The 26,080-nt window shown below is 62.8% G+C and overlaps 1 protein-coding gene across 1 annotated transcript in view; it reads left to right on the forward strand.

Annotated features, from left to right (window-relative positions):
• Positions 1-25,040, forward strand: part of PHF2 (PHD finger protein 2) — a 75,672-nt gene extending 50,632 nt beyond the window's left edge. Inside the window, exons 4-22 of the mRNA XM_078436107.2 lie at positions 499-659; positions 2,469-2,610; positions 5,198-5,384; positions 6,222-6,384; positions 7,012-7,099; positions 7,443-7,549; positions 8,726-8,817; positions 9,623-9,712; positions 10,533-10,901; positions 11,826-11,945; positions 12,117-12,232; positions 13,639-13,817; positions 13,895-13,965; positions 14,682-14,842; positions 18,999-19,273; positions 20,447-20,542; positions 20,809-20,918; positions 22,161-22,512; positions 23,063-25,040. Coding sequence (XP_078292233.1) covers positions 499-659; positions 2,469-2,610; positions 5,198-5,384; positions 6,222-6,384; positions 7,012-7,099; positions 7,443-7,549; positions 8,726-8,817; positions 9,623-9,712; positions 10,533-10,901; positions 11,826-11,945; positions 12,117-12,232; positions 13,639-13,817; positions 13,895-13,965; positions 14,682-14,842; positions 18,999-19,273; positions 20,447-20,542; positions 20,809-20,918; positions 22,161-22,512; positions 23,063-23,151 — 2,968 coding nt within the window. The 3' untranslated portion in view covers positions 23,152-25,040. The remainder of the gene's footprint in view (positions 1-498; positions 660-2,468; positions 2,611-5,197; positions 5,385-6,221; positions 6,385-7,011; positions 7,100-7,442; positions 7,550-8,725; positions 8,818-9,622; positions 9,713-10,532; positions 10,902-11,825; positions 11,946-12,116; positions 12,233-13,638; positions 13,818-13,894; positions 13,966-14,681; positions 14,843-18,998; positions 19,274-20,446; positions 20,543-20,808; positions 20,919-22,160; positions 22,513-23,062) is intronic.
• Positions 25,041-26,080: the final 1,040 nt, after the last annotated feature.

The following is a 26,080-nucleotide window of genomic DNA, read 5'->3' on the forward strand; positions in this document are numbered from 1 at the left end:
AGCTGGGCAGGGGAGCCACTGACCGCAGCACCCCAGGTTGCCCTTAGACCCTGTGCTTGGCTTGTGCAGGGAGTGGATTCTCCCTGGAAGGGGTTTGTCTCTATCTGCTGTGTCCTCAGGCCCAGCCCCAGCGCCGTGCAGGATCTAATCTCTGTGCACATGGGAGGAATGTTATGGAGGGTGGGCAGGTAGGGCAAGGGGCAGGGGAGGGATCCTGCCCACGCTCTGCCTTTCTCTGCTGTGGTAGGAGGGTTGGTCTCTGTGTTTCCCCTTCCTGGGCCTCCTGGACCTTGAGGTCCAACGTCTGTGATGGATGTGGGTCCAAGCCACATCGCTCCCCCATGACCCCTGGGCGTGGTGCTGGGGACGAGCCCTCCTCCCAGGGCGTGGGAGCCCAGGTTGCATGTCTCCGGCTCTGAGGCCCTATCCAGGCCTGTCCCGGTGCTGCGGGGCCGGGACCCTGGCCGGCGTGACCTCCAACCCCCGCTTTTCCCGCAGCGCGGAAGACGTGGTGGTCCGTGTGCCCGGCAGCCAGCTCACGCTGGGCTACATGGAGGAGCACGGCTTCACTGAGCCCATCCTCGTACCCAAGAAAGACGGGCTGGGCCTGGCAGTCCCAGCCCCCACCTTCTATGTCAGTGACGTCGAGAACTACGTGGGTGAGTGGCCACCCTGGAGCCTGCTCGCCTTAGGCCCTGGCTGGTCCCCATGCTGTGTGAGCGCTGTGATTCGGGGTCTCCGTGTACATTCAGGGCACTCTTCTTAGAATTAGACCCCATGTCCCACTAAAATGACACGTGACCCTGGCCGTCCCCCCAGTCAGTTATTCTGACTGCAAAGGGGCCTGTCTTGGGACCCTTTCATTCTGCCAGCTGCAAAATCCATTCTGTTGGGTGCTAATGGCGGTAATGGAGGGCCCCTGCCTTTGAGGTTTGTGCTGTGCCCCCCTCAGCCTCTCCTGGGCCAGCCTGGGGCACCCTTGGTCTGCCCCAGGACCCTTCCTCTCTGGATCCCTCCGGCTCCCGCTGGTGCTGCCCTGTCCAGCCTGTCTCCTGTCCCCTTGGCAGCAACCAGCACTGTGGGCACCCTCAGTCGGGACACCTCCAGGTGGAGGGAAGAAACTGTATGCTTGGGCATCGTCTGTGAGGTGGGGCCACACGGCCCAGACTCTGAGGCCCCAAGGTGGCTGGGGCTTGGGGGTGTGGCCCGTGCAAGAGGAGGACAGAGCCCAAGAAGGCTGGTGCCCAGGCCCCCTGTGGCAGGCAGAGAGAAGGGAGCCCCATCGGGGCCATCTGTGCCCGGCCGCAGCCCCTAGAATAACAGCTAAGATCTAGTTCACGCCTGCCAGGTGCCGGACGTCACCGGTAGCTAGTGTCATCTTGCCACAGCTGGCACCCAGGCCCTGGCTCAGCTGGCCACAGAGAGCACAGAGGGCCGGCCCCAGGCACTGCCCGCTCGACCATAGCGCTGTCTGCGGGAGCTGGAAGCAGCTTAGCCGACGGGGAGGCATGTCTTAGAGGCTTGTGTTGTAAATGCTCTCCCTTCTCCTTACTTGTTTTATTATGGACGTTTTCACACACACACACACACACACCCCAAGGGAAGTAAACTCCCCTGTGCCCAGTACTGGCCACAAAACCACAAGATCTTGGCCGGCTTTCTGTGTCTGCACCCCCAAATTTAAAGCAAAGCTGTGGCACGTACCTCACTTCTCCCACGGAAACCCCGGCAGGGGCTCTGACAGATGATTTGACGTCGTTGCAGCTGCGGGCTGCTCAGTAGCATCAGAGCCCCGCCTCAGTCACCCCAGGTGCCCCAGACGCCCCTTCCAGTTCGGTGTTTGAATCAGAGCCCAGACCAGACCTACACACTGCATGTGGTTTTTATGCCTCTCAGCATCTCCCCATTCCCGAGGCTGTGGGAGGGTTGGGGTTGCTGGTCCTAGAGAACGTCCCATGTGGGGGATCTGGCCAACGGTGTACCCGTGGCGTCATGTAACTCGCTCCTCTGTCCCCAGTGGTTCCTGCACCACCTGGACAGACACTCAGATTCACATTCAGGGGGACGGCAGCCGCTTCGGGGCTGGGGCGCTCCCGCCCGTCAGCCTGTGGTGCCTGGCCACCCTTCAGGGTTCCAGTTCCTTAAGGAACTGTCATCGGTGATTTTCACCCTGAACTTTTCCTCGTCAACTACAGAAAAAAATGTTTTTCCTTTAACTTACCAGTTTTCAGGATAATAAGTTGGAGCCCTAGAAGTGTAGGAGTTTTTGATTTTTTGATTTTTAAAATGTGTGTCCCATGTCGTTTATGGGGGGTTCCCGTCTGCCGGGCCCCCTCCCGCGGAGGCTTGTCTCAGCCGCCTCCCTGCACCCCTGCCTCTCAGCAGGGAGCCCACAGGGCAGCCCGGTGCGGCGGGGGCGGGCTGCACGCCCTGGCCCCTCACGGCCCCACCCCCTGCCCTGCCCGCAGGCCCAGAGCGGAGCGTGGACGTGACGGATGTCGCCAAGCAGAAGGACTGCAAGATGAAGCTGAAGGAGTTTGTGGACTATTACTACAGCACCAACCGCAAGCGGGTCCTCAACCTCACCAGCCTGGAGTTCTCCGACACCAGGTGAGGGCCCCCGGGCCGGGACTGCGGCTGCTCGGGGAGCCCGCACACACGTGCGAAAGCGGCATGCGGTGCTGGTCTGTTTCTCTTCTCAAGACCGGAAGTGACGCACTGTGACAAATCCAAACGGAACATAAGCAGCAAGACGCAGACTCCTCTGGCCTGCCCCCACCCCGTTCCCCAGAAAGAGCCACAGGCCACACCGCGGCATAGGTTCTTCCAGAACGCACGTGCTCATGCTCATGCGTGACGTTCCTTGAGACACTGACACCCCCACACGCTCCCACACGTGCCTGCACACGTTCACAGGTGCACTCCCCAGTGCACACTGTGGGCACAGCAGGGTCGCACTCTGCACCTGCTCTCCCTGCGGCCCCAGCCTGAGCTCCTGGAGCCAGGCCTGCCCTGCTTGCTGCTCTTCTCAGGGTGGAGGGTCCTGCACCATGGCCGTCTGGACCTGCCTAGCCCCAGCTTCTGTGTGGTCAGGGGCTGGTCAGCCACCAGCACCGCCCCTTGTGCCACGGCCCTGCTCTCCCAGGACCACTGCTCTGCTGTGGCTTGGCCAGCGCCTGCCCTGGCCCTGCCTTTCCTGCCCCTCTGTCAAATCCTCGCTGTTCTCCCCCTGGCCCTTTGCTCGGCACAAGACCTGAGTTGTTGCTGGTTTAGTTTAAGCATGATTTTACTTTCAGACCCTTTCCACCCTTGCCAACTTCTGAAAAGCACATGTGATAGCCAGATAGCTTGTGTGCAGAAGGGCAGGTAGGAAAAAAGAGTTACTGAAAACCACACTGAGAAGGAGAATATAGAACTGTGCCAGGAGCCCAGACAGGATATTGTAACTGGATGCTGGGGTTTGTTTGAGCTTCCCGACAGCATAGGCGTAAAGGGAAATAGGATAGATTAGTGTATCGAGAGAAAGCTATCTCCTGCGGCTTCACAAGCAGGATTGTCCCCAAGGCTGGGTTCTGATGAGAACACACTCAGGAGCTTGGTCTGCTGGCCCACCTGGGGGCTTCAGAGAGAGCTGCCAGCGTGGCAGAGCTGGGGAGCTGGTGCTTTGGTGTGTGGTTTCCCCTTGGGCCTCTCGGGGCCAGCCCTCTGCTGGCAGAAAATGTGTGGTGCCTCCGGTGTCCTCAGGCCCGGTCCAAGGATCACAGGAGTCATGAACACGTCACACCAGGCCATTTGTGGGCTTGGTGCCAGGGCTGTCGAGGGGGAGAGGGTGGCTTCCACGTCATCAGTGCTGTCTGTCCCTGAAGACGCCAGCTGGGGCTTCAGGGGCCAGGCCTGATCACAGTCTGTCTGTGGCTATGTTAGGGTCTGTGGGGATCCTGCCGTGACTCTTGTGTTCCCTGATCCCAGAGGCGCCTGCTGTGACAGTGACGTGTCAATTATGTGGACGTACGTCGTCACCTCTGCACTGTCACCCACGGTGGCCTCAGGTGCCTGGGGCTATGGGACCCAGCCTGTCCACTCTGGGAGGCTGCAAGGAGCAGTGGGCCTCGGTGGCAGGAGGGCAGGCTGGCTGTGTGCTCGAGGAGCCGTCCAGCGAGGAAGTGAGGGCGTTTGTGGCCATGGGGGGAAGTGCTCGTGTGTGGTGTGCAGAGGTCTTCTCTCCTGTGGCAGCAGGGGGCCTGGGAGCCACCTTGGGCATGGACGGTGGGGAGGAGGGCTCAGGGGACAGAGAGGAACACCAGCTTGGGACAAGCCGGAGATGTCAAGAGGGTCTGCTGCCGAGGTCTGGAGGGCGGAGTGGTGGGGCCTAGCTTGTGGTTTGTGACACTCTTGTCTGGGCCGGCAGGGCCTTCCGTGTGGAGCTGTGCGGTTCTGTCCTGCCTGAGACGGCCAGCACGTGGATGTGTCGGGCTGCTGACCCGGACGACTTTGATGCCATACTGGCATTTTTTATTAATTTTTTTTAATGTTTATTTATTTTTGAGAGAGACGGAGACAGAATGGGAATTGTTTAGGGGCAGAGAGAGAGGGAGACAGAATCCAAAGCAGGCTCCAGGCTCCGAGCTGTCAGCACAGAGCCCGACGCGGGGCTCGAACTCACGAGCTGCGAGACCATGACCTGAGCCGAAGTCAGACGCTCAACCGACTGAGCCACCCACACGCCCCCATACTGGCATTTTAATCAGGCCAGTGACATTTAATTGAAAAGGCCACCTTTGCCTGTTTGAAGACGAGTTAGCTGGTCTGACAATGACAGATGTGGCTCCTGGCTCCAGGTCCCCTGTGGTCTGCTCTGGAGACCAGTGGCTTCTCACCAAGCGATATCCAGCAGCACCCTCGTGGGCCCACCTGGGCCATCCCCTTCTGGGTCCCCAGGGAGGGGCGTTCTCTGGCCTTCCCCCTCCCCCAACTTTGGATGGACAGACCCCATGTTAGGCACCTGCCGTGGCTGCACCCGGCGGCCAGCTGCGATCTGCCCCCGCAAACCTTAGTTTGCTCATCTGTAAAATGGGGGCCGTGTCACATAGCCCAGGTGGAGAACTGCTGAGGGACGTGCACCACCTTTCCCGCCTGGGGGCCCGGCAGGTGCAGGGGAGCTTCCTGCCGCCAATGCCCCTCCTCCTGTCTCCCCCAGGATGTCCAGCTTCGTGGAGCCGCCTGACATCGTCAAGAAGCTGTCCTGGGTGGAGACCTGCTGGCCGGACGACGCGCTGCTGGCCAAGCCCAAGGTGACCAAGTACTGCCTGATCTGCGTGAAGGACAGCTACACCGACTTCCACATCGACTCGGGGGGCGCCTCTGCCTGGTACCACGTGCTCAAGGTGGGCGCACCCGCCTCCACGAGCAAGGCTGCCTGCGGTCCCCACGGCCCCCATGGGGCCAGCACCTGGGGGGGGCATGGGCATGTGTTTCTCCTGCCCTCGGGAGGTGGGGGTGGGGGAGCCTCGGGGCCAGAGTGGCCCAGATGTGTTGCCTTTTTCTGGGGAAGGGTGAGGCTCATGAAGCCCACTGGAGGGGGCCTGGCGTTCTGCATTCCGGACCCCTAAGGAGGGGAGTGCGGTGCTGGGAGGGCTTCCTGGAAGAGGGGGCGAGGGAACGTGTGTGGGGGCCCACACAAGAGCGGGGAGGGTTGGGGGCCCCTGCCAGGGGACAAGGGAGATGTGAAGACAAACAGAGAAGGAGACCCCAAGTCTTGGGCTCAGGCACCGGCCCCGGGTCTCCCTGCACCTGCCTGAGCCTGACTCGTGGGGCGGCGGGGCTCATGGTCCTGGCCCTGTGGAGCGCTGAGTGTGGGGCGGGCCGGAGCCTGGCCATGGGGCCATCCTTCCATCTGCAGCCCAGACGCAGGAGGCTCTCAGGAGTGGAGCAAGTCATGACACAGCGGGGCTGCCCCTGCCACACGTGGCATTCCCAGTGTCGCGCAAGCATGGCGTGTGGGGTGCCCGGGCTCTGGTGCCCATAACCTTCCCACAAACAGAGTCCTGAACTGCAAGGCCCGTGTGGCCCCAACATCTCAGGGAAGGGACGGTGTCCCTGGGTGTCCATGGTCCCTGGGCAGTGGCCGGCTCTGCCCCCCAGCGGTGTCCCCTGCCTGTGGTGCCCCTGCCCCCCAGCGTCCTGGGCGGTGGCGGGCTCTGCCAGTGGCCTCTTGTTGGCAGGGGGAGAAGATCTTCTATCTCATCAAGCCGGCTTCGGCCAACATCTCCCTATACGAGCGCTGGCAGTCGGCCGCGAACCACAGCGAGATGTTCTTTGCAGACCAGGTGGACAGGTGTTATAAATGCACCCTCAAGCAGGGCCAGACGCTCTTCATCCCCTCAGGTGAGCATCTGCGGGGCTGTCCGCCTTGTCCTGGGGCCCTGAGAGCCGGCCCTGCGCCCCACGTTTTTGCTCATCTGGACAGTTCAGCCCTGAGGAGGAGGAAGGGCCTTACAGGCCTCATGCTGCTTCATCCTGAGACGTTCCTCCTTCGCCAGAAGGCCTCTTGCACGTAGCATGATGTCAATACCTAAGCAGCCACTGCTCACATTTCCTAATTACAGATATTTCTTCCCCCATTTTCAATCAGGATTGAATAAGGCCTCATACTCCTATTCGTTTAGGTGTTCGGAGTCCTTCCTGAGAGACCCCTTCCTCCCCCGGGTTACCCCCTTCCCCCCGGCCACGGTGACATCCCCATGTGGCCCAGGTTCCCCTCTGAGGACGATCCGGGGACCAGCCCAGCTCTCCCAGGGCTATGGCAGCTCGGCTTGGGCCCCCCACACCCACCCCCACGCCCATGTGTGGAGGTCGGGGTGCTGGGCAGCCCGGGCCTGGGTGGGAAGCTCCTGGGCCTGGGCCAGGCAGGAAGTGCACTGAGCAGCCCGGCCAGCTTGGACGGGGGCACCAGGACAGGCTGGAAGGAGCCTCGAGTACCACGAAGGGCTGGCCACCTCCCTGTCTCCCCAGGCTGGATTTACGCCACGCTCACGCCTGTGGACTGCCTGGCCTTCGCGGGACATTTCCTCCACAGCCTGAGTGTGGAGATGCAGATGAGGTAGGGCCACGCCGGCCTGGGTTCCACCAGGCAGGTCCCCTGCTGCCAGGCCGGTGTGGTGGCGTCTCCCCTGAGTTCTGGGCGTGCCGTTAGCCTCTTCCTTGGGAGGTGGGCTGTGATCTCGCAGGGGCCCCTGAACGGCCAGTGGCCGTGGCCCATGGAGCTCGTTCCCATGTGGTCCCCTACTCTTCCCTGCTGCGCTGGGCCCATTGTGGAGGCTGGGGCAGCATAGCCGCGCTGTGGCCTTGTCACAGCTGTGACTCGTGACTCTGACGTGGGCTCACGCTTAGTGTCGCCCCCTCAGAGCTCAGTGCTCTGGACAGTTCTTTGCTATGGTTTCCAGAGCATATGAAGTGGAAAGGAGATTGAAACTTGGCAGCCTGACTCAGTTTCCCAACTTTGAAACTGCCTGCTGGTACATGGGAAAGCATTTGCTGGAGGCGTTTAAAGGTACGGATGTCCAGGTTGGCATCTCTGCCTGTGGGTGGAGCACAGCCTTCAAGGGGCCTGAGCCCTGCTCTGCAGTGTGGGGCTGGGGGGTGCTGGGCAGGGTGGTTCATGTTTTGGAAAGAACGCTGCTGTGTGTCCCCGGGCCTGGTGTACGCAGCCTTCTTGGCTCCTGGTGGGGCTCAGTTGGGATGTCAAGAGGCCTGAGGGTCTGCCTGGCTCCCAGCTGCCAGCTGAGGACCACTGCAACGTCCCTGCCATCCTAGGGGTGGGTGTGCCTGTTGGGGTCCCCGCGGAGGCTTGTGGAAAGGGGTGGGCCCCTTGGGTCCCTGCTATCCGTGGACACCCAGCTGCCTTGCACCCCAGGCCTTCAGGGTCAGTGCCTGGCTCCTACAGCCAGCTGAGACCCCTTCCTCAGGGCAGGGGCTCTGGCTCCTGTTAGAGATGGGAAAGCTAAAAACTGACCTTAGTCCTGGCTGGCCAGGTTTCAATGAAATTCATCCATTGGGCCCCAAGTGCAGAGCACTTCACCCTGGCAGGGGCGTGTCTAGGAGGGAGTCCAGTCCTGCCTCCAGGGCTCATGGTAGGGAGGTGAGATGGGGGCAGCATAGGCAGAGCCCCCCCCCCCCCCCCCCCCCCCCGCTGGAGACGGCCTGATGGGGTGACCACTGACCATGGACCCGCATGTCTGTCATGTGGTGGCTCGGAGATCAGGCCGCTTGGCCTCTGCAGCAAGCTACCCGGCCGGAAAGGGGGCACTCTGTCCCCTTCCTGGGGGCTCGCACGGCCCCCCAGGGCGTCTCTGAGACCGTGCTTGCCCTGGCCCACCACCGCAGGGACACCCGGTACCGCAGCTATGCAGGGGCAGCGTGAGGTGTGGGTGCGCCTGTGGCCCCTCACTGAGGTGGGCGGGGAGCCACGTGGAGGGGGAACACCTGGGCCCTGCGGGTGGACGGTGGGGGTGGGGGGAGCGCCAGTCCTGCCCTCGCGGGGCACCTGGATTGGGTCCCCGAGGTTCCGAGAGCAACCGTTGGCAGTTGGGCAGGTGGCAGTGGGCAGAGGTCCGGCCGGACTCCGCCCCTGCCCCGCCCACCGCGTGAAGTCGCCCGCAGGCGGTGGGCGGGGAGGGGCCAGCGGGCACACGCCCACCAGATCAAATCCCTCTGTCTCCCCACCCAGGTTCTCACAAATCTGGGAAGCAGCTGCCCCCTCATCTAGTCCAAGGAGCTAAAATTCTCAATGGTGCTTTTAGATCATGGACGAAAAAGCAGGTAGGGAGATGTGCCCCGTGTGAGCGGGCAGAGGGGTGGGTCCGGGCGGGGAGCCGTTCCTCTAGTGGGAGCCAGCCTGTGAAGAGCTCCCCTGTAGCGGGGTAGGGGGAGCAGTGCCCGGCCCAAGGCGCAGCGGGGGGGCCCAGGGGCCTGGAGAGTCTGCAGGGGGGAAGGTGGGTGGTGGAGATACCACGGAGTGCCCCTGAGGGGGCAGGGCGGGGTGGGGCAGGGGGGCCCAGGACGTGAGCTGGGATCAGCCTCTTGGCCCTGGGCCCATCTAGGCATCAGCTCATCAGCTCAGAAGTGGCCTTTGCTCTGTGATGTGGGCATCCCTTTACACTGTGTCCCCACATTGTGCCCTCCACAGCAACAGACCTTTTACCCTACAAGGTGCCCCCAGCAGCACTGCCCTGTCCCGCACGCCCTGCCCCCGCCATGTCCCCCAGCAGCACTGTCTGGTGATCCCCCAGGGCTGTCCTATATCCCCATCTCTGGCTTCAAGGCCTGGAACAGTATCTGGTGTCCATCCCACCTCCCCTCAGCCACATGGCCAGGTGTAGCAGCCTTGTGCCCAGGAAGAAGGGACCGCCCACGTCCACTCTCCAGCCAGTGGTGGCCTCGGGCATGTCGTCCTTTCTGGGACTTTGTTTCTCCACCTGTGGAGTGGGGTCATGACAAAGCCTTCCCCCTGCCTGTCTGATGGGGCCTGGGTTGGAGGGCCCCTGTGGGTGGGAAGGGGTGGGGTGGCGTGGCCTAGAAGGTAGACGGCAGCACCCAGCCCGGGCCTGTGTGTGTTGTCCTTCAGGCTTTGGCAGAGCATGAGGACGAACTCCCAGAGCACTTCAAACCTTCCCAGCTCATCAAAGACCTCGCCAAAGAGATCCGGCTCAGCGAGGTAGGGCGGACCCCCGGAGGCCGCCAACCCTGGCAGGGGGACCCTCTGCCTGCCTTCCCTGGCCCTCCCCAGAGCTGCCCGCCAGGGACAGTGGTGTCTGAGATGGCTCCTCCCCCAGCCCTCTGGGGCAGGGTCACCGGCACAGTGCAAACTCCTAGGCACCTGTGGCTGCCTGTGACCTCCTGGCAGGAGCCCTGGGAAAACGGGATGGGGCTCCTCTGCAGCTTTCCCAACGGGTGGGGAGGAGACTGGAGGAAGGACAATTCCAGCCTCTGGAGACCCTGCTTGCGTGAGCCCGGACTGCCCCCAGCTTCTCTGTGCTGCAGGGTGGGACACCAGTTCCCACCAAGGAGGTGGAGGGGTCAGGTAGCTGATGGTGTAGACGAACGGCATCCTATCATGTGGGTACTGTAGATGGGTGTGTCACATGATGGTGTAGACAGATGTGAGGGTGTCCTATGGATACTGTAGGACAGACACGAACATGTCTGGTAGATGGTGTAGCCAGGTGTATCCTACGGACCCTATAGGACAGATGTGAGTGTGACCCATAGGTGGTGTAGACGAGTGTATCCTATGGACACTGTAGGACAGACGTGAGGGTGTCCCATAGGTGGTGTAGGTAGTGTATTCTACAGACGCTATAGGACAGACGTGAGTGTGACCCGTAGGTGGTGTAGATGGGTGTATCCTACGGATGCCATAGGACAGATGCAAGCATGTAGACGGATGCTCTTTTCTGCTGGGTTGTCTCCCACGGCCTGGGCTGAGGCCCTCCTGGCAGGAGGTGGTTGACCACCTCTTCTTGTCCTTGCCCCAGAATGCCTCCAAGGCCACCCGACCTGAAGTGACCCCGGCCATCTCCTCAGATGAGGTCTGTTTTGGGGACCGGGAGAAGGAGGAGCCCCCATCCCCTATTGAGGCCAGCCCTCCTCGGTCCTTCCTGGAGAAAGTGTCCAAGAAAAAGACTCCCAAAACCGTGAAGATGCCCAAACCGTCCAAAGTCCCCAAACCCCCCAAGCCTCCGAAGCCCCCAAAGCCCCCCAAGCCCCTAAAGCTCAAGGATGGGGGCAAGAAGAAAGGGAAGAAGTGCAGGGGGGCAGCCTCTCCCACCATCCCCAACCTGGACCTGCTGGAGGCCCACACCAAGGAGGCGCTTACCAAGATCGAGCCACCCAAGAAAGGCAAGGTGGGTGGTCTCACCCTCCTGTCAGAGGGTCCACAGACACCTCAGAGGCTGGCCTGCGGCCCAGAACCAGGGCTGCCGTGTCCTTGTACTAGGGGCCGGGGACAGGTGGGCTGTGCCCAACGAGCTTGGCGCAGTGGGGACAGAGCCTCCCAGTGAAGGCAGTGGTGTCTGTGCTGGGACGGGGGTCCCACACGGGGTCACGCGGGGGGACAAGCTGGCTGAGTCTTCTCTGGGACCTGAAGGTGGGCCAGGTACCCATCAGAGAGCAGTGGTGGGGGGGCAGAAGGGGGACTGGCGATGTGGGCAGTTACTTGAGGGGCCTGAGCCCCCATAATCAGTGAGAGAGGCAGGCCTGGCCCTGACCAGTGTAACCAGAGGGCCTTAGGCGTGGGCTTCAGGGACCGTGAGACACTGAGACCCGGCCCCATTGAGTGACCTCCTGCTAGTGGGAGGCTGATACCCCTTCTCGGGGAATCACTGACAACCAGGGCCAGTGTCACAGGGCTCCGGTGGGGCACATTGGTTTTCCTTTCCTTGAGGCAGAGAGGGTGGATGAATGAACAAATGAACAGGTGGATGGATGGCAGGAAGAGGGAGGGAGGGCATGAGGGGGGGAGGGTACATGAATGGGTGGATAGGTGGGTGGATAGATGGTGGATAGATGGGGTGATGGGTGGGTGGGCGGATGGATGGATGGGTGGATGGTTACGATGGTGGGTGGGTGGGTGGATGGTTGGGTGTTTGGGGTGGATGGATGGATGATGAGTGGATAGATGGGGTGAGTGGATGGGTAGCTGAGCTGCTGCATGTGAGCCAGCAGGAGGCAGGGGCTCTGTGCCGTGCGGCTCTCACTTTGCCCTGTAGCCTCAGAGATCCTTGACCCTCTCCTGTGTCCACTGCTGGGTCATGACTGCTATTTTCTAGGCCACAAAGAGTGTCCTGAGTGTGCCCAACAAGGAGGTGATCAGTTCACAGAATGATGTGGAGAGGCTGGAAATCCGAGAACAAACTAAGAGCAAGTCAGAAGCCAAGTGGAAGTACAAGGTGAGGAGTGTGTGCGTGTGTGCGCACGTTTGCACACACGTGAGCCTAGGCGCTACAGAGAATGGGGTTCCTGGATGATGTGGTCCGAGGGAGGAGGCCGGCCGGTCCCAACACCTCCGCCCACTGGCTGCCTGCATGCAGCCGAGTGACAGCCCTGGGTTTGCTTTTCAGAACAGCAAACCCGACTCCCTGCTGAAGATGGAGGAGGAGCAGAAGCTGGAGAAGTCTCCTCTCTCAGGAAACAAGGACACCAAGTTCTCATTTTCTTTCAACAAGAGACTGCTGGGGTACGTGCACACTCAGCCTGCAGGGGCAGGCGCACACGCTTGCACACAGCACACACGCACAGAAACGCACCCCACGTCACACAGGCTCGTACGCGCTACACACACACCCCACATGCACACACATGACCTCCTGGAGGGGTCCCCAGGCGAGGCCCCCCACCCCTTCCAGAGCTGGCTGACCTCACCAGGCAGAACCTTTCCCCACCTCCCAACCTGATAGCTCTGGTGGGTGGAGAGGGGCCAGCTGGTGTGTGCTTGCAGAGGGGAGAGCGTGACTGGGTGGCCTCCAGCCCGGTTGCTGCCCTGGGCTGGCACACAACATGTAGGGTGGGTCAGGGTCCTGGCCTCGGGGCTCAGAGGCCTGTGTGAACCCATCGTTCTCAAATGTGCCCCAAATTATGGCTGTGATGGAGGCTGTGGAGGATAGAAGTGCAGGGCTTGTGGGGCCTGAGAAATCGGGAGGGCTTCCTGGAGGAGGTGGCACTGAGCTGAGAGGCAGGAAGGGTGTGTGTGGGAGTGGGCATGTCGGTGTTCCAGACGGCAGAAGGGGTCTGTGTCTGCTGAGCAGCTTGGCAGCCGAGAAGCCCCTTGGCAGCCAGGGTCCCACGTGCAGTTGCTCGCTGAGTCTCAGGTTGGGGTGGGTGCCCCCCGGCTGGGAAGCAGTACATCCCAGTGGGAATGGGGCCAGTTTTCTGCCATGGGCTTCAGTTTCCTTGTTGCAGGTGGTGGGGAAGCAGGGCAGGGCAACGTCCAGCGCCGTGCAGAGCCTGGCCCGACATCCCGTTAGTCCCAAGACCTCTAGACAGTGTGCCGAGACTGCTCAGTGAGCAGGGGCCTGGGTCTGGTCTGGGTGGTCTTGGGGCCCAGAGGCCCGTGGGGAAGGGCCCGTCGCCTGGACCTCATGGCCCTGAGCACATGCTTGATTGTCTGAAGCTCGGTTGCTGGGCGCTGAAGCTTTGGAAATGGAGAAGGCAGTGGTGGATGGGACTCTGTGCGTGCACACGTGTGCGTGGACACCGTATCACAGCTCTGTGTGCATGCCGGTGTGCACATCCAGCAGGGCTCCCTGCCGCCTGGTGTGTATGCTTCAGATGCTGGCAGTTGGAGCTGCCCTGTGGGGAGCAGCGGAAGGCCCAGCCCTGGCTTGCTGTCCCCATTGCTGGACGCGTCGGAGCCCCGCCTCACCCGAGTTGAATGATAGCTTTTAGAACATTGTGTCTGCACCGCAGTCGGAATTAATTTTTCCAACACAGCTCCGCGGGGACCCCAGGCCGTGGATGCTGGCTGCCTCTGAAATCGAGCTGGGATCAGAGCCTCGGGGGGGCGGGGGGAGCACACCCTCCAACAGCTGGAGGACGGGCCGGCCACTGTCCCATGGTACTGACCGGCCCGCGTGTGCGCCGCAGCTCCAAGGCCCTGAAGCCGCAGCCTGGCCCCGGCGTGTTTGGGGCCGTGCAGAGCTTCAAGGAGGACAAGCCCCAGCCCGTGCGGGACGAGTACGAGTATGTGTCCGATGATGGGGAGCTCAAGATTGACGAGTTCCCCATCAGGAGGAAGCGGAGCGCCCCCAAGAGAGACTTGTCCTGTGAGTGAGGGCTCAGGGGGTGGGGGGCGGCCGTGCTCCCGTGGCCTCTGCCAGACGCATCTCTGCTGTGCTTTCAGTCTTACTGGACGGGAAGGAGCCGCTGCCCACGCCCGTTACGAAGCCAAAGCTGGACTCGGCACTCTACAAGGTGTGTCTGCCCCGGGTCCCTGGGAGGCCAGGCCACACGCCCATCCCTGTCTCTGGCCGTCCTGCTTCGCAGGGGACGTGGCTCATCTTCATGCTCCCCGGGCGTTTCCATGGGGGTTGGCCTGGGTTCTGGAGTGGGGCCACGTGCCATAGGACCCACAGGGAGGGATGAACGCAGGGGTGGGACTCCAGGAGGGTCTTCGGGTCTCTGTGGGTGGCTGTGCCACCTTGAAGATGATGAATGGTGGGGGGAGCGGGGCCAGGCCTGCCAGGGGTCCTGCACCATGGTTGGGGGGTGGTTAAGTTAGGCTGCGTCCAGCCCAGGACACGGTGGCTGTTCGCAAGGAGGCCAGGGGTCCCCAGAGCTACCTGCCAGTGGCTGTTAACTGGGGCTCTGCGTGTGGGCCCGTGCTCCCACCGGCTCCCTGCCCACCCACACGGGCTCTCCTCCCATCTGTTGTCAGTACCGGCGCTCCTGTGGAAGGCTCGGTGAACCAGGGTTTCCTGGGGAAATAGGGCAGCCTTCCGGGACAGGCCCCTGGGGCCCAACAGAAAGCTCTGGGGTCTAGCCGTTTTGTGTGTGTCTCACCAGCAGGCCCCGCAGTGCTTGTTCTAAGGGCCGGCTCTTGAAAGACTGTGAGAAACCTGTTATGGCCAGAGGGAGACAATGGCTGTCCCTCAAGCCCTGTCTGATCTGTGGCTCTATCCCCGTGGCAGAGTGACGAGTCCTCTGATGAGGGCTCGCTGCACATCGACACGGACACCAAGCCTGCCCGCAACGCCAAAGTGAAGAAAGACAGCGGGGGCTCAGCCGCGGGCATCCTGGACCTGTTGCAGGCCAGTGAGGAGGTTGGAGCGCTCGAGTACAACCCCAACAGGTAGGCCTGCAGGGCACACATGGGCTCTCTGGGCCTACGTCCCAGAGGTAGGTGAGTGGGCGCTGGCCTGCTGTTCTCGAAGGTCTGTGGAGCCCCTGAGTAAGGGCACGGAGCTCCCCCTGACCCCGCCACAGTCCTGGACACCTGCATTCAGAGGAGGCTGAGCGGCTGCCCTCCTTGGGGGAATGCGGAGAACCAGGGCTGGGCTGGGCTCCTGGCTGGGACGTCTAGCAGTCTCTATCTAGACGCTTCCCAAATGCTGTGAAGGTAATGTAGGAAATTTTCCATGGCCTGTGCCCAGCCTCCGGGTCAAGGGCACCTGGTGTCTCTGGGACCCAGGGCTTCAGAGACCTCACCCTGCAGGGAGAGAGAAGGTCGTTTCAGAGCCTGGGGACAGGAGAGACGTGCCCTGGGAGGGGCCACACCTGCCAGGTCCCCAGATGACCGCACCCGTCCGGGGGCACGTGCAGACCCACCCAACTGCCAACGTGCAGTTGACCCCTGTGTGCAAACAGACATGCACTTGCCTGGCAGGGCTGGGAGCCCACTTCCTGCGGCTGTGGGGGCCCCTGGATGCCGGGATTCCTCCTGCCCAGGCCTGCTAGGCCCCAGACCTGCGATCCGAGAGACACGGATTAACCCCTCTGGGCTCGTTTCTCTGGTGATGGTCCCAGCTGAATTCTCTGCCCATCCAACTAATTTTGTTTTTAGGCATTGTGGTCATTTTTTGCTCACGTGGAATTGCCACAGGTACCACAGACAGATAACCGAGGGGTCAGGGCCTCCCACCTGGGAGTTTGTCCCCTGCCCATCCCCACGACAGCAGCACGTCCCGGCGGCCCAGGAGACACTGAGGCAGCACAAGTGGCGGAGGCCAGAGCAGAATCCCTGTCCTGCCCGATGACAGAGCTCGGTGGGGGCCCGGGACGGTGGGCTGTGCTGGGCGGTGACATCCAGGCAGGAAGGGCTGGGCCTGAGGAAGGCAGGGCGCACGTGGCCTGCCCAGAAGTCGGTCCCCTAGCTCTGCCCCCGAGACCGTGTTCCCAAAATCGCAGTCCCAACGCTGCATGAGCTGTGGGGAGGCCGCAGGGCCCCCAGGAAGCGCATTAGGCTGTGATCGGAGAGGATTCTGGCTAAGTCACTTGGCTGTGTTTTCTTTCACAAATCACGGTGTTTTGTGCAGTACTGTGTTCACAGACAGCTGTAGGTGCTTTCTCTCGGCGTGTGGCTGGCAGCGTCTGCTGCCCTTTGGGGTATGCGTTTCCTGCTTGGCATTAAGTGGTTTCTGTACACGCACAGATATGAGTCCCTCACGACAGAAATGCCCTGTGGCCTTTGCTATGGCGGGACCCTGGCCTGAGGCTTTGCCAGGAGAAGTCTGGCTGTGACCCCCTTTCCAGGAGGGCACTGGCCCCATGTGGCCTTGGGGTGCCCTTCTTCCGGAAAGAACCCTGGCTGGCTGATGCTCGGACTGTGGAGGGAGGGCTGCCTGTCCGAGGTGCACCGCTAACTGCCCTGCACACACACACGTGTGCCCCCACACACGTGTGCCCTCACACCCACCCGCACATGCACACGTGCCTGCCAGGCCCACCCGGACCGCCTGCTGCAGGCAGTCCCTCTCCCCAGTCTCCCATTTGGAGAGCGGGTCAGTTTTTGATGGTCCGTTTGCTCTGTTTTAAGTATTTGCTGCTGGGAAAAAACAGCTGAAAAAAAATGGAGGGAAATATGTTAATTTCTTGTGGATGGTTTGCTTAGCGTTCACCGCTGGGGATTGCGGGGAGGATTCTGGTATGATAATTGGAGGATTAAGAGATGAGTTTCCATGTGCACCGGCTAGACTTTGCTCCTTGGTGCGCCTGCCCTGCGTGGACTGACCGCTGGCCCGGGCAGCATGCAGCCCTGGGCTCCACAGGCCTCCCTCCTGGGTGCAGCAGAGCTGGGCTGGGACCACGCCAGTTCCCCAGGGGAAGCTCCCGGTGGGTGTCCCGGCCCCCTGCCCTCCTGTCCCTGTGGGAAGCCTGGTGTCTGCCCAGCCTTGAGGCTGCGTGAGGGGGCCCAGAGCTTCGGGACAGGGCCGGACAGGGCCACATCCGTGCCCCAGAGAGCCTGGTGCAGAGGGTGACGGGCCAGCCATTGGCTCCTGCTGTCTCCCCTGCAGGTCGGGGGTCTGTGCTGCTCAGAGACCACCGGTGACAGTGGCACAGCCGTGGTATACTGTATGCTCCTGGCTAGGTCTGGACAAGCCTTTGCCTGTGCAGTGTGGACAGGGCAGAGGGGCCAGGAGCTCCCGATTCTGACCATCCGACTTGATTTTCCTATCGTTTTGGCTTTGGAACTGCAGTCCTGTTTGGTTGCAGCAGAAGCCAGGACATTGTGGTCCAGGGTATCTGGGGCAGAGCCCGAGAGGCGGTATTTGTGGGGATGCTGCTTGGAGAGCCCTCCCTAGCCCCCTCCTCCCTGCTCCGGACAGAGTCCCTGGCCTAGAGCCCAGCAGTGACCCAGCAGGACTATGTGTGTCCAAGCTTGTCTCACTGGGCCCCTGGGACCTGCAGGGACACTCTGTGTCTGTTCTCCCTGGGGGCCGGCTGTATCTCCCCTAGCCTGCCGGCCCTCTGTTTGAGAAGTTCTCACTTCTGAGCCAGGACTTGTGGCTCCTTCTCGTTATAATGGTCTTACTACTAAATGTGTTTCCAACACTTCTGGAAGATGGGGTGGGGGTGGGGGGCGGCATGAGAGAGGACGAGGCAGAGCCCCCAGCAGGGCCTGTGTGGACTGACACCCTGGGTGCTGCTTTGGGGTCACAGTAGCCTCGAGTGGGTCCATCCCCCAGGACACATGGGGCAGGCAGGAGAAGCATGGATGTCGGACACCAGGGCTGGACCCTGCAGCCGCTGCCTAGGCCTTCTGGGTCTGTGATGGGGAGGAGGGCTAAGCGCCTGTGGCTTCCCCACCCCATTCGGGACTCCTGGTCCTGTCTCCCAGGGAGGGTCAGCTCAGGAGTGCCTGACACGATGGTTTGGCTGGGGGCCCACAGGTCAGGGTGGGCTGTCCTGTCCCACGGGGGTGAGGCCAAGGGTCAGAAACGGCCCCTGAAGAGAGATGCCTGCTGGGCCAGGCCCACTGGGAGTTTCCTGGGCTGGGTGTTGGGTGCCTTGCAGGGAGATGTGGAGGGCTGACCAGGGTGAGCTGCCTGTCCTGGTGCAGATAGGCTAGGGGAGGAGCGGGGGGGGGGGGGGGGGGGAGGTGGTGGCTGGCTGCAAGGAGGCATGGGCTGGGGCAGGAAAGCAGACCTGGCGGGGGGGGGGGGGGGGGGGGGACATGGAGCTGAGGTCCCTGAGAAGGCCCAGACAGACCCCATGCGGGGGTCTGCGGGGACGGGGAGGAGAGCACAGCACCTGGAGGAGCCCAGGCCTTGGCGGTGAGAGCTGTCCCCATCCAGCCTCGTCCAGGCCTCTGTTCTGTCGGGGGGGAGGGGGGCTGCCACCCACCCCTCCCAGAGCCCAGGCCAGCGGAGGACGCAGCGTCAGTCAGCAGCACAGCCTCACTGGGTATCTGGAGGGAGGGGAGTCAGTTCAGCTGGGAGGAGGTGATGGCGGAGGGGGTGGGGCAGGCGAAGAGAATGTGGCAAGGGGGCCCGGCACTGCCCAGAGCCGGAGGGTGACAGGTGCCCGGATCAGGTCAGCAGAAGGTGGTGTTGGGAAAGCTGCCTGAGGGGGCGGCTGAGCGGAGCCGAGCTCAGGCCGGGCTGAGGTGTGGCCAGCAGGTAAAGAGCAGGTGGGAGAGAGCAGGCGCGATCAGAGGCTGGTACAGGCCCGTCCATCTGCCACCCTTCTCTCTCTGCCCCCTTCTGCTCCCTCTCTTCTCCTGTGTCCCCTCACCATGCCCTGTCTGACCCTGCAGGGTGTGGGGGCAAAGGGCTGGAGAAGAGGGTGGTTGGCTCTTTCAGAGAGGGAGTCATCAGCTACTGCTGTGCTCCACCCTGTGCCCTGTGCCACTGGGGGGTGGGGGCTACATGGGCTGTGGACCATGGCCTATGGACTGCTTGCTGTGGGCTGAGTGCTGTGGGACGTGGGCCACGGGTCATAAGCCGTGGGCTCGGTGCTGTGGGCCGTGGCCTGTGGGCTGAGCGCCGCCTTTCTCTCTGTGTCTCCAGCCAGCCCCCGGCCTCCCCCAGCACGCAGGAAGCAATTCAGGGAATGCTGTCCATGGCCAACCTGCAGGCCTCCGACTCCTGCCTGCAGACCACGTGGGGCGCCGGCCAGGCCAAGGGCAGCTCGCTGGTGGCTCACGGTGCCCGGAAGAACGGGGGTGGTGGCAAGGGTGCTGGCAAGCGGCTGCTGAAGAGGGCAGCTAAGAACAGCGTGGACCTGGATGATTACGAGGAGGACCAGGACCATCTGGATGCCTGCTTCAAGGACTCAGACTATGGTGAGGCCCCGGGGGTGCGGGCGGGTGCCAGCAGTGCCCCCGGGCTTCTGCTCGTGCCGGGAGCTGAGCCGTCTTCAGGAGACAGGAAAGTCGGCCTCAGAAGCATATGGTCGCCACCCAGAAAGAGCCCCTCCCTGGCCCGTAGCCCACACAGTCTCTCCGTCTGTGTGCGTCACGTCCTGAGCACAGACCTTCCTTCTCGCGTGCTCTGCCGTGGCTGCCTCACGTGTTGGCCCCTTCCAGCCACTCTCGGCCGCCTGCTGGCTTCTGCCTCTCAGCCACCGTGGACGCTGCTGCTGGGAACGTTAGTGCAGGGGTGCCGTGTGGCCACGTTTGCAGTGCGTCTGGCGTGGACCTGGGACGGGGCGTTGCTGGGTTGGAGGTCCACGGCTGTTCTGCCCTCTGAGGACCGACCCCGCTACCCCCTCTGCGGCCACACTGTGGCACGCTCACAGACATGTTGAGACCACGGCCGTCCCGTCTGTCTCTGTGGGGGTTACAACACTGAGACCCAGAGTGGCCCACATCCAAGGTGGGCAGTGAGCAGGGGGGCTTAGGGCATGACCCTCCCCCCCAGCCCTCCAGGCCCTGCTCTCGGGGCTCCGGGCAGCTCTGGGGAGCTGCTGTTGGCCGCAGGGGAGGGCTCAGGAGTGAGGACCTGCCTCCACACCTTGGCCTGCCCCCCTGGGGATGTCTGGGGCCCAGGGGTGTACTACCCCCGTGATGCGGGGTCTGCCTTCAGCACGGTCCCCATGGCCCAAGGGCCTCAACTCCCCCCTCCTGCCCCTGGAGAGCCCTCCCGAGGGGAGGTTGGCCCTGCCCTGTCGGGTGGACACCTGCGGGCCTGGATGTGGGGCCTGCCCTATTCTGACAGACTGACAGCAGTGAGCGCTGTGGTGGGGGCACCCGGGAATCCCCCCCCAGAGCTGCTGTGCGGGGCTTCCTCATCAAAGACTCGCTGGGGCAGGCCTGGGAGCTCTTCTCTGGCCAGTCCCTGCCCTTGCTGTGCCTCAGGGGGCCTGGGCTGGATGGCTCCCAGGGGACTTGTGCCCGTGTGTGTGTGTGTGTGTGTGTGTGTGTGTGTGTGTGGCAGCCATGACAGGAGGGACAGTGCTCTGCAGCTTGAAGTCCCCCGGTCTCAGCAGGGGCTCAGCCTCCCCCCCCACCTCCTAGTTTACCCCTCCCTGGAGTCTGATGAGGACAGTCCGGTCTTCAAGTCCCGGTCCAAGAAGAGGAAGGGCTCGGACGACGCCCCCTACAGCCCCACAGGTAGTGCAGGAGCCGGGGTTGGGGGACTGCCTGCGGGGGGCCGGCCCCTCACCTACATTGTCTGGATGAGCAGCCCTAGGGGGGGTGTCTCTGCACCTGGCCTGGGGTGGGGGTCTGAGTCCACCTTCCGTGTGACCCCAGCCTGCTGTCACCTGTCTTGCTGGCGTGGGGCCCCTCCCTGAGTTGTAAGGTGTTGGACACAGACTGACGCAGGGGTACACAGGCATAGGTGGCCACTCGAGGCAGGCTGACGTTCTCTCCTGCAGCGAGGGTCGGCCCATCGGTGCCAAGGCAGGACAGGCCTGTGCGTGAGGGCACCAGAGTGGCCTCCATCGAGACTGGGCTGGCAGCTGCCGCAGCCAAGCTGTCCCAGCAGGTGAGACGGGCCCTGCCTGGGCTCAGCTCCCCAGATGCCTCTGCTCCTCACCCCAGCCCCCTGCCCAGGTCTCTGCTACCCCCTAGCCCTGTGCCCAGGTCTCTGCTCCCCCCCCAGCCCCTTACCCAGGCCTCTGCTCCCCACCAGCCCCTTACCCAGGCCTCTGCTCCCCCGCCCCAGCCCCCTGCCCAGGCCTCTGCTCCCCCCCAGCCCCCTGCCAAGGCCTCTGCTCCCCACTAGCCCCGTGCCCAGGCCTCTGCTCCCCCCGGCCCTGTGCCCAGGCCTCTGCTCCCCGCCAGCCCCTTACCCAGGCCTCTGCTCCCCCGCCCCAGCCCCCTGCCCAGGCCTCTGCTCCCCCCAAGCCCCCTGCCCAGGCCTCTGCTCCAACCCCAGCCCTGTGCCCAGGCCTCTGCTCCCCCCCCCCGCTGCCCCCTGCCCAGGCCTCTGTCCACCCCCAGCCCCCTGTCCAGGCCTCTGCTCCCCCCCCAGCCCCCAGCCCCCTGCCCAGGCCTCTGCTACCCCCCAGCCCTGTGCCCAGGCCTCTGCCCGCCCCCAGCCCCTTGCCCAGGCCTCTGCTCTCCCCCTCCCAGCCCTGTGCCCAGACCTCTGCCCCCACCCCAGTCCCTTGCCCAGGCCTCTGCTCTCCCCAGCCCCCTGTCCAGGCCTCTGCTCCGCATCCCCCCCAGCCCCCTTGCCCAGGCCTCTGCTCCCCACCCCAGCCCTGTGCCCAGGCCTCTGCTCCCCAACCCCTGCCCCCTGCCCAGGCCTCTGTCCACCCCCAGCCCCCTGCCTGGGCCTCTGCTCCTCCCCCCGGCCCCCTGCCCAAACTGCCCAGTCTGGGAGCTGTCTCAGGCTTGGGGACATTTGAGTCTTGCTGATCCCTGTTCACAAGTTTCTGGGAGTGAAGGGGGTTGGGGAGTGGGGTGCTGGTGGCACATTCCCCCCCTCGGCCGGGAGTCAGTCTGTGGGTGGAGGAATGGGGCAGGGGGCACGTCCACTGCAGCTGAGTGGTGGTGTCACCGTCCATGTGTCCCCATGTCCAGGGCAGCTCACCTGCAGGGGGGCAATGGTGGTCCCTGCACGGGTCCCGGTGCTGCTCGGGTTCACGGTGGGGGAGCGTGGGGCTAGGTGTGGACCCAGCCGGGTCTCCTGGGGGCCAGCTGGCCCAACGCCAGGGGAGTGGCCTCACGCACGAGGGACCAGCCCCTGCGTCTGAGGCCCGGCCGCATGCTTTGTCCAAAGGAGGAGCAAAAGAGCAGGAAGAAGAAGAGCACCAAAAGGAAGCTGGCCCCCAACACCCCCTCGCCCTCCGCCTCGGCCTCCGCCTCTGCCAGCACCACCCCGGCCTCCGCCACCCCGGCCTCCGCCACCCCGGCCTCCGCCAGCACGGCCAGCAGCCAGGCCTCGCAGGAGGGCAGCTCGCCCGAGCCCCCGCCTGAATCCCACAGCAGCAGCCTGGCGGACCACGAGTACACTGCGGCCGGAGCCTTTGCAGGGGCCCAGGCCAGCCGCGCCTCCCAGCCCATGGCCCCCGGGGTCTTCCTCGCGCAGAGGCGGCCCTCCGCGTCATCCCCCAACAATACTGCCGCCAAAGGTACCGCGCCCGCGTGCCCTCAGACTGCACGCTAGAGGACCACGGGTCCCCTCTGTCCCCGGTGGCCACGTCTACAGCCACGTGCTCGGCCAGGGCCCCTCACAGTGCAAAAGCTGCTCCTGCTCGCCTTGGCTTTGGGGCCCAGCTTGGAGCTGGGTGTGGTCGGCAGTGTGCCGAGGGGCCCAGGGTGATCCAGGCTCCCTGGGTGGTTCGGGGGCAGGACGGCCGGCTGCGTCCCCAGGTCCCCACTCTCACCCCCAGACCCCCGATCTGCCTGCACCCTGGCCCCCAGGCCCAGCTGGCTGTGGACACGGGAGTGTGGCTCCCGCCGCCAGGAGGAGGGCTAGGCCTCACTCCCTCGTGGTGCTGTCCCCCCACCCTCATCCCACAGCCTCGCAGCAGGGCACTTTGGTGACCACTGGTGGGTCCGCGGGGTCTGGAGCCCCAGGGCTCAGGCCCGCAGGCCTGTCTTACAGAGAAGATGGGGGCTCCAGGAGGGTAGGTTCCTCTCGAGCTCTCACACCCGCCACTTTTGTGTCTCTTGGTGCAGGAAAACGTACAAAAAAGGGCATGGCCACCGCCAAGCAGAGGCTTGGGAAAATTTTGAAAATTCATCGGAATGGAAAACTACTCCTTTAAACTTTGGAAAGCCAGGATCCTTCCGCTCCGCTCAGGACCCCCGGAGCCCCGCTAGAACATCCGCCCCCAGGAGGGTGGCCGCGCTGCCTCACCCCAGGGAGGGCCTGGCTCCCTCCCGGCCACCACTCCCCCCCCACACGAGCATCTGTTGCTTCAGCAGGCGGAGCTCACCAACGTGGACAGATGTCCTTTCTCAAGTTGCTTAGAGTGACCAGTTCCCGAAACTCGGCCCTGCCCACGTGAGGACCATTCCAGTTTCAGGACAGCCTCCAGGCACCCCTGAGTGTGGGTGTGATTGCAGGGCCTCCGCAGCTCTGCTGGGAGCATGAGTCCTTCGAGGAAGGAGGAGTGAGCCAACGCTCACCAGGCCCAGAGTCTGAGCTGGCCGCAGGCTGGTAGCCTCCAGAGGCTTAAAAAAGGCAAAGAACACTAGAGAGGAAGAGGAGGAGAAAATGGGATCTTGTGTGCCCCCCTACTCTTCCTGAGTGATTCTCAGTCCAGAGAGCGTTCGGCCCGGCCAGGAGAGGGGCCTCTATGCTCCGTGGCCGGCAGGTGGCGGGCCGGATGGTGGATGTCGTGCCCTGACCTGCCGGGGCGTTTGTTGGGATGCTGGGGCCGGCGGCAGGGTCTGTGTTAGGGGGCGGGGGCGCTATCGTGGGGGTCCCCCTGGAAGGGTCGGGCCCAGCCACGACCTAGGGCCTGGGAGCCCAGGCTAAGCCATGTGGGCGGGCGCCGTCCAGCCCCACCGGCTACACTCGGAGAAGCACTTGTCAGCCGAGGCACCTGCCTGGCGGGGCTGACGGCAGCTGGGCGGCCCAGGGACGCAGGGCCCGCACTTCTGTCTTGTCACCTGTCGGTGTTTGGTGTCGAGGCCACGGGCGGACCCCAGACCGCACGTCCTCTGCCCAGTGACACGGAGGGGCTGGATTTGTTTCTCAGGCAATCCTGTATTTTAATTTTAGATGTATCTCCTGAAGCATATTTTTCATAGAATGTAGCGTGTAAATAGCTTTTTAAATAACTTCTTTTTTATAAGAGTAAAAGTATCTTTAGGAATTTCTTTCTATAGAGTCCTTCATTAACATTTATACGAGTTTTTTGCCGAGTCTGATGAGCAGTTGGGTTTCCAATGCTTCTCCTTTCCTTCTTTCTTTCTACTGTTATCGTCGGTATTATTTCTTTCTCTTAGGAACTAAGGTATTGCCTGAAAAACAAGTGATGTCTGTGCAGCCTTATATCTGTCTTTACAGAAGCAAACCGTACGCACGAGACCTGTTCCAGACGCGATCAGAGAGGGGTCTTCAACTCGAATACCAGCTCTTTCTTTCCTTCTTGTTGGCGAAGGGGGTGGGGACGCCGCTATTTTACTAGCACCTTGTGAAGTGTTTCTGTGTTTTGTGATGCTGTAATTTATTAATGTTTGTAGCTTTTTATATTTGTACATTTCTTATGAGCTTTGTTTATACGCCCGTCCCAGGGCGCTGTGTCCATGCGCAGAAGTGGCCCGCGCTGCGGGGGGGGGGGAGGGGCGGGGGGGGGGTGCGGCCCCGCCCGGGGGGGGGGGTGCGGCCCCGCCCCGAGGCTGGCGGGCAAGGTCGCCGGGCCCCGACGGAGCCGCCCTGGCGTCTGCGAGGTTTCCTTTCCCGTCCTTGTTGAACATTTATATAATCTAACCCGGCCATCAAGCTGTTCTCTTTCTCTCTCTCTCTTTTATTTTTTAAAGTTTATTATTATTATTTGGCAACATGTACATTTCTAACAAAGTTTACCGTGGCTATTAAAGTGTTTTATTTCCCGATTCATATTACTCTTGTATCGAGTCCATGAGGTCTAAGGCAGCTTAGATCAAAGTTTTAAAAGAGTAAAAATATTTCAGGTTTTGTACAGAACCATGTCTGTGTCATTCCTGCTCATCCGCGGGAGGCGTGGCGGGAGGGGAGCGCAGGGGAGCGCGGGGCTGGGGCGAGGGTGGGCAGGCAGGCCAGGCGGGGCGGCCAGCCTTCTCCTCGGAAAGCCTTTGGATTGCCCGCGGAAAGCCAGAGTGCCCCAAGCCAGCCTGCAGGAGCGGCCACCACGGCCCCGAGCACCCCCCCACCCCCCGGAGCCTCTAGAACCACGTACGGTTCACGGGTGAACGGTTTAGCTGAGTCAGTGAGCCCAGGGCCCACACCCTGAGGTGTCAGCATGTGGGATCTGAGAGTTATTCACAACAGGTCCTGCCTGGACCCCCTCCACATGCACAGCGCAGGGCAGCTGAGGAGGGAGAGCATGGGCAGCTGCAGAAAAACCAGCCGCTACTCTGGGAGAGGTGCCCGCGCCCACCCCCACCCCCGCACCTGCTGAGTATCCCTGGGCCCGTCATGGGGCATGGTGGAGGGGACGGTGGGTGGTCCTTGTGCACCCACTTCCCAGATGGCCATGGCCCAGGGCATCGGCTTCCCAGGTAGCTGAGCAGCTGCCTGTGGATGTGCCCACCAGGCCACTGTGACCACACACCTGAACACGCATCGGTGGGCGGCAGTGTGTTCAGGTGACATGTCGGTGCCATTTGCCACGGGGCATAGAAATGCAATGCACAGCATCCTCGTCCCCCCTCTCTGAGCTTTGGTTTCCTCCCCCCTGTTGGGTGCCCAGCGTGCACATCCTCTGTCCCGCTCAGCGGCTGAATGCCTCTGGGGCCTCGGCTGAGCTAAGGGAGGCTGGGGGTGGGGGCTCCGGGCCCCCATCCTGCCTGGAAGGTACTGCCACCAAATGATGCCCCGGGTCAGGCCAGGGCTGCCCCTCCGCCGGGCCCATGCATGTGACGTTCTCCCAGAGCTGCCCAAAGCCCAGTCCCCTCTATCAGATCCCACGAGAGAAAGTGGCCTCGGCACACCCTCCGGCCAGGCCCTCCCCCTGCTTGCGCTGTCCCATCCCTGCCCAGATCCAG

The sequence above is a fragment of the Panthera onca genome, chromosome D4 (genome assembly GCF_046562875.1).
Source record: "Panthera onca isolate mPanOnc1 chromosome D4, mPanOnc1 haplotype 2, whole genome shotgun sequence".
In the NCBI taxonomy this organism is placed as follows: Eukaryota; Metazoa; Chordata; class Mammalia; order Carnivora; family Felidae; genus Panthera; species Panthera onca.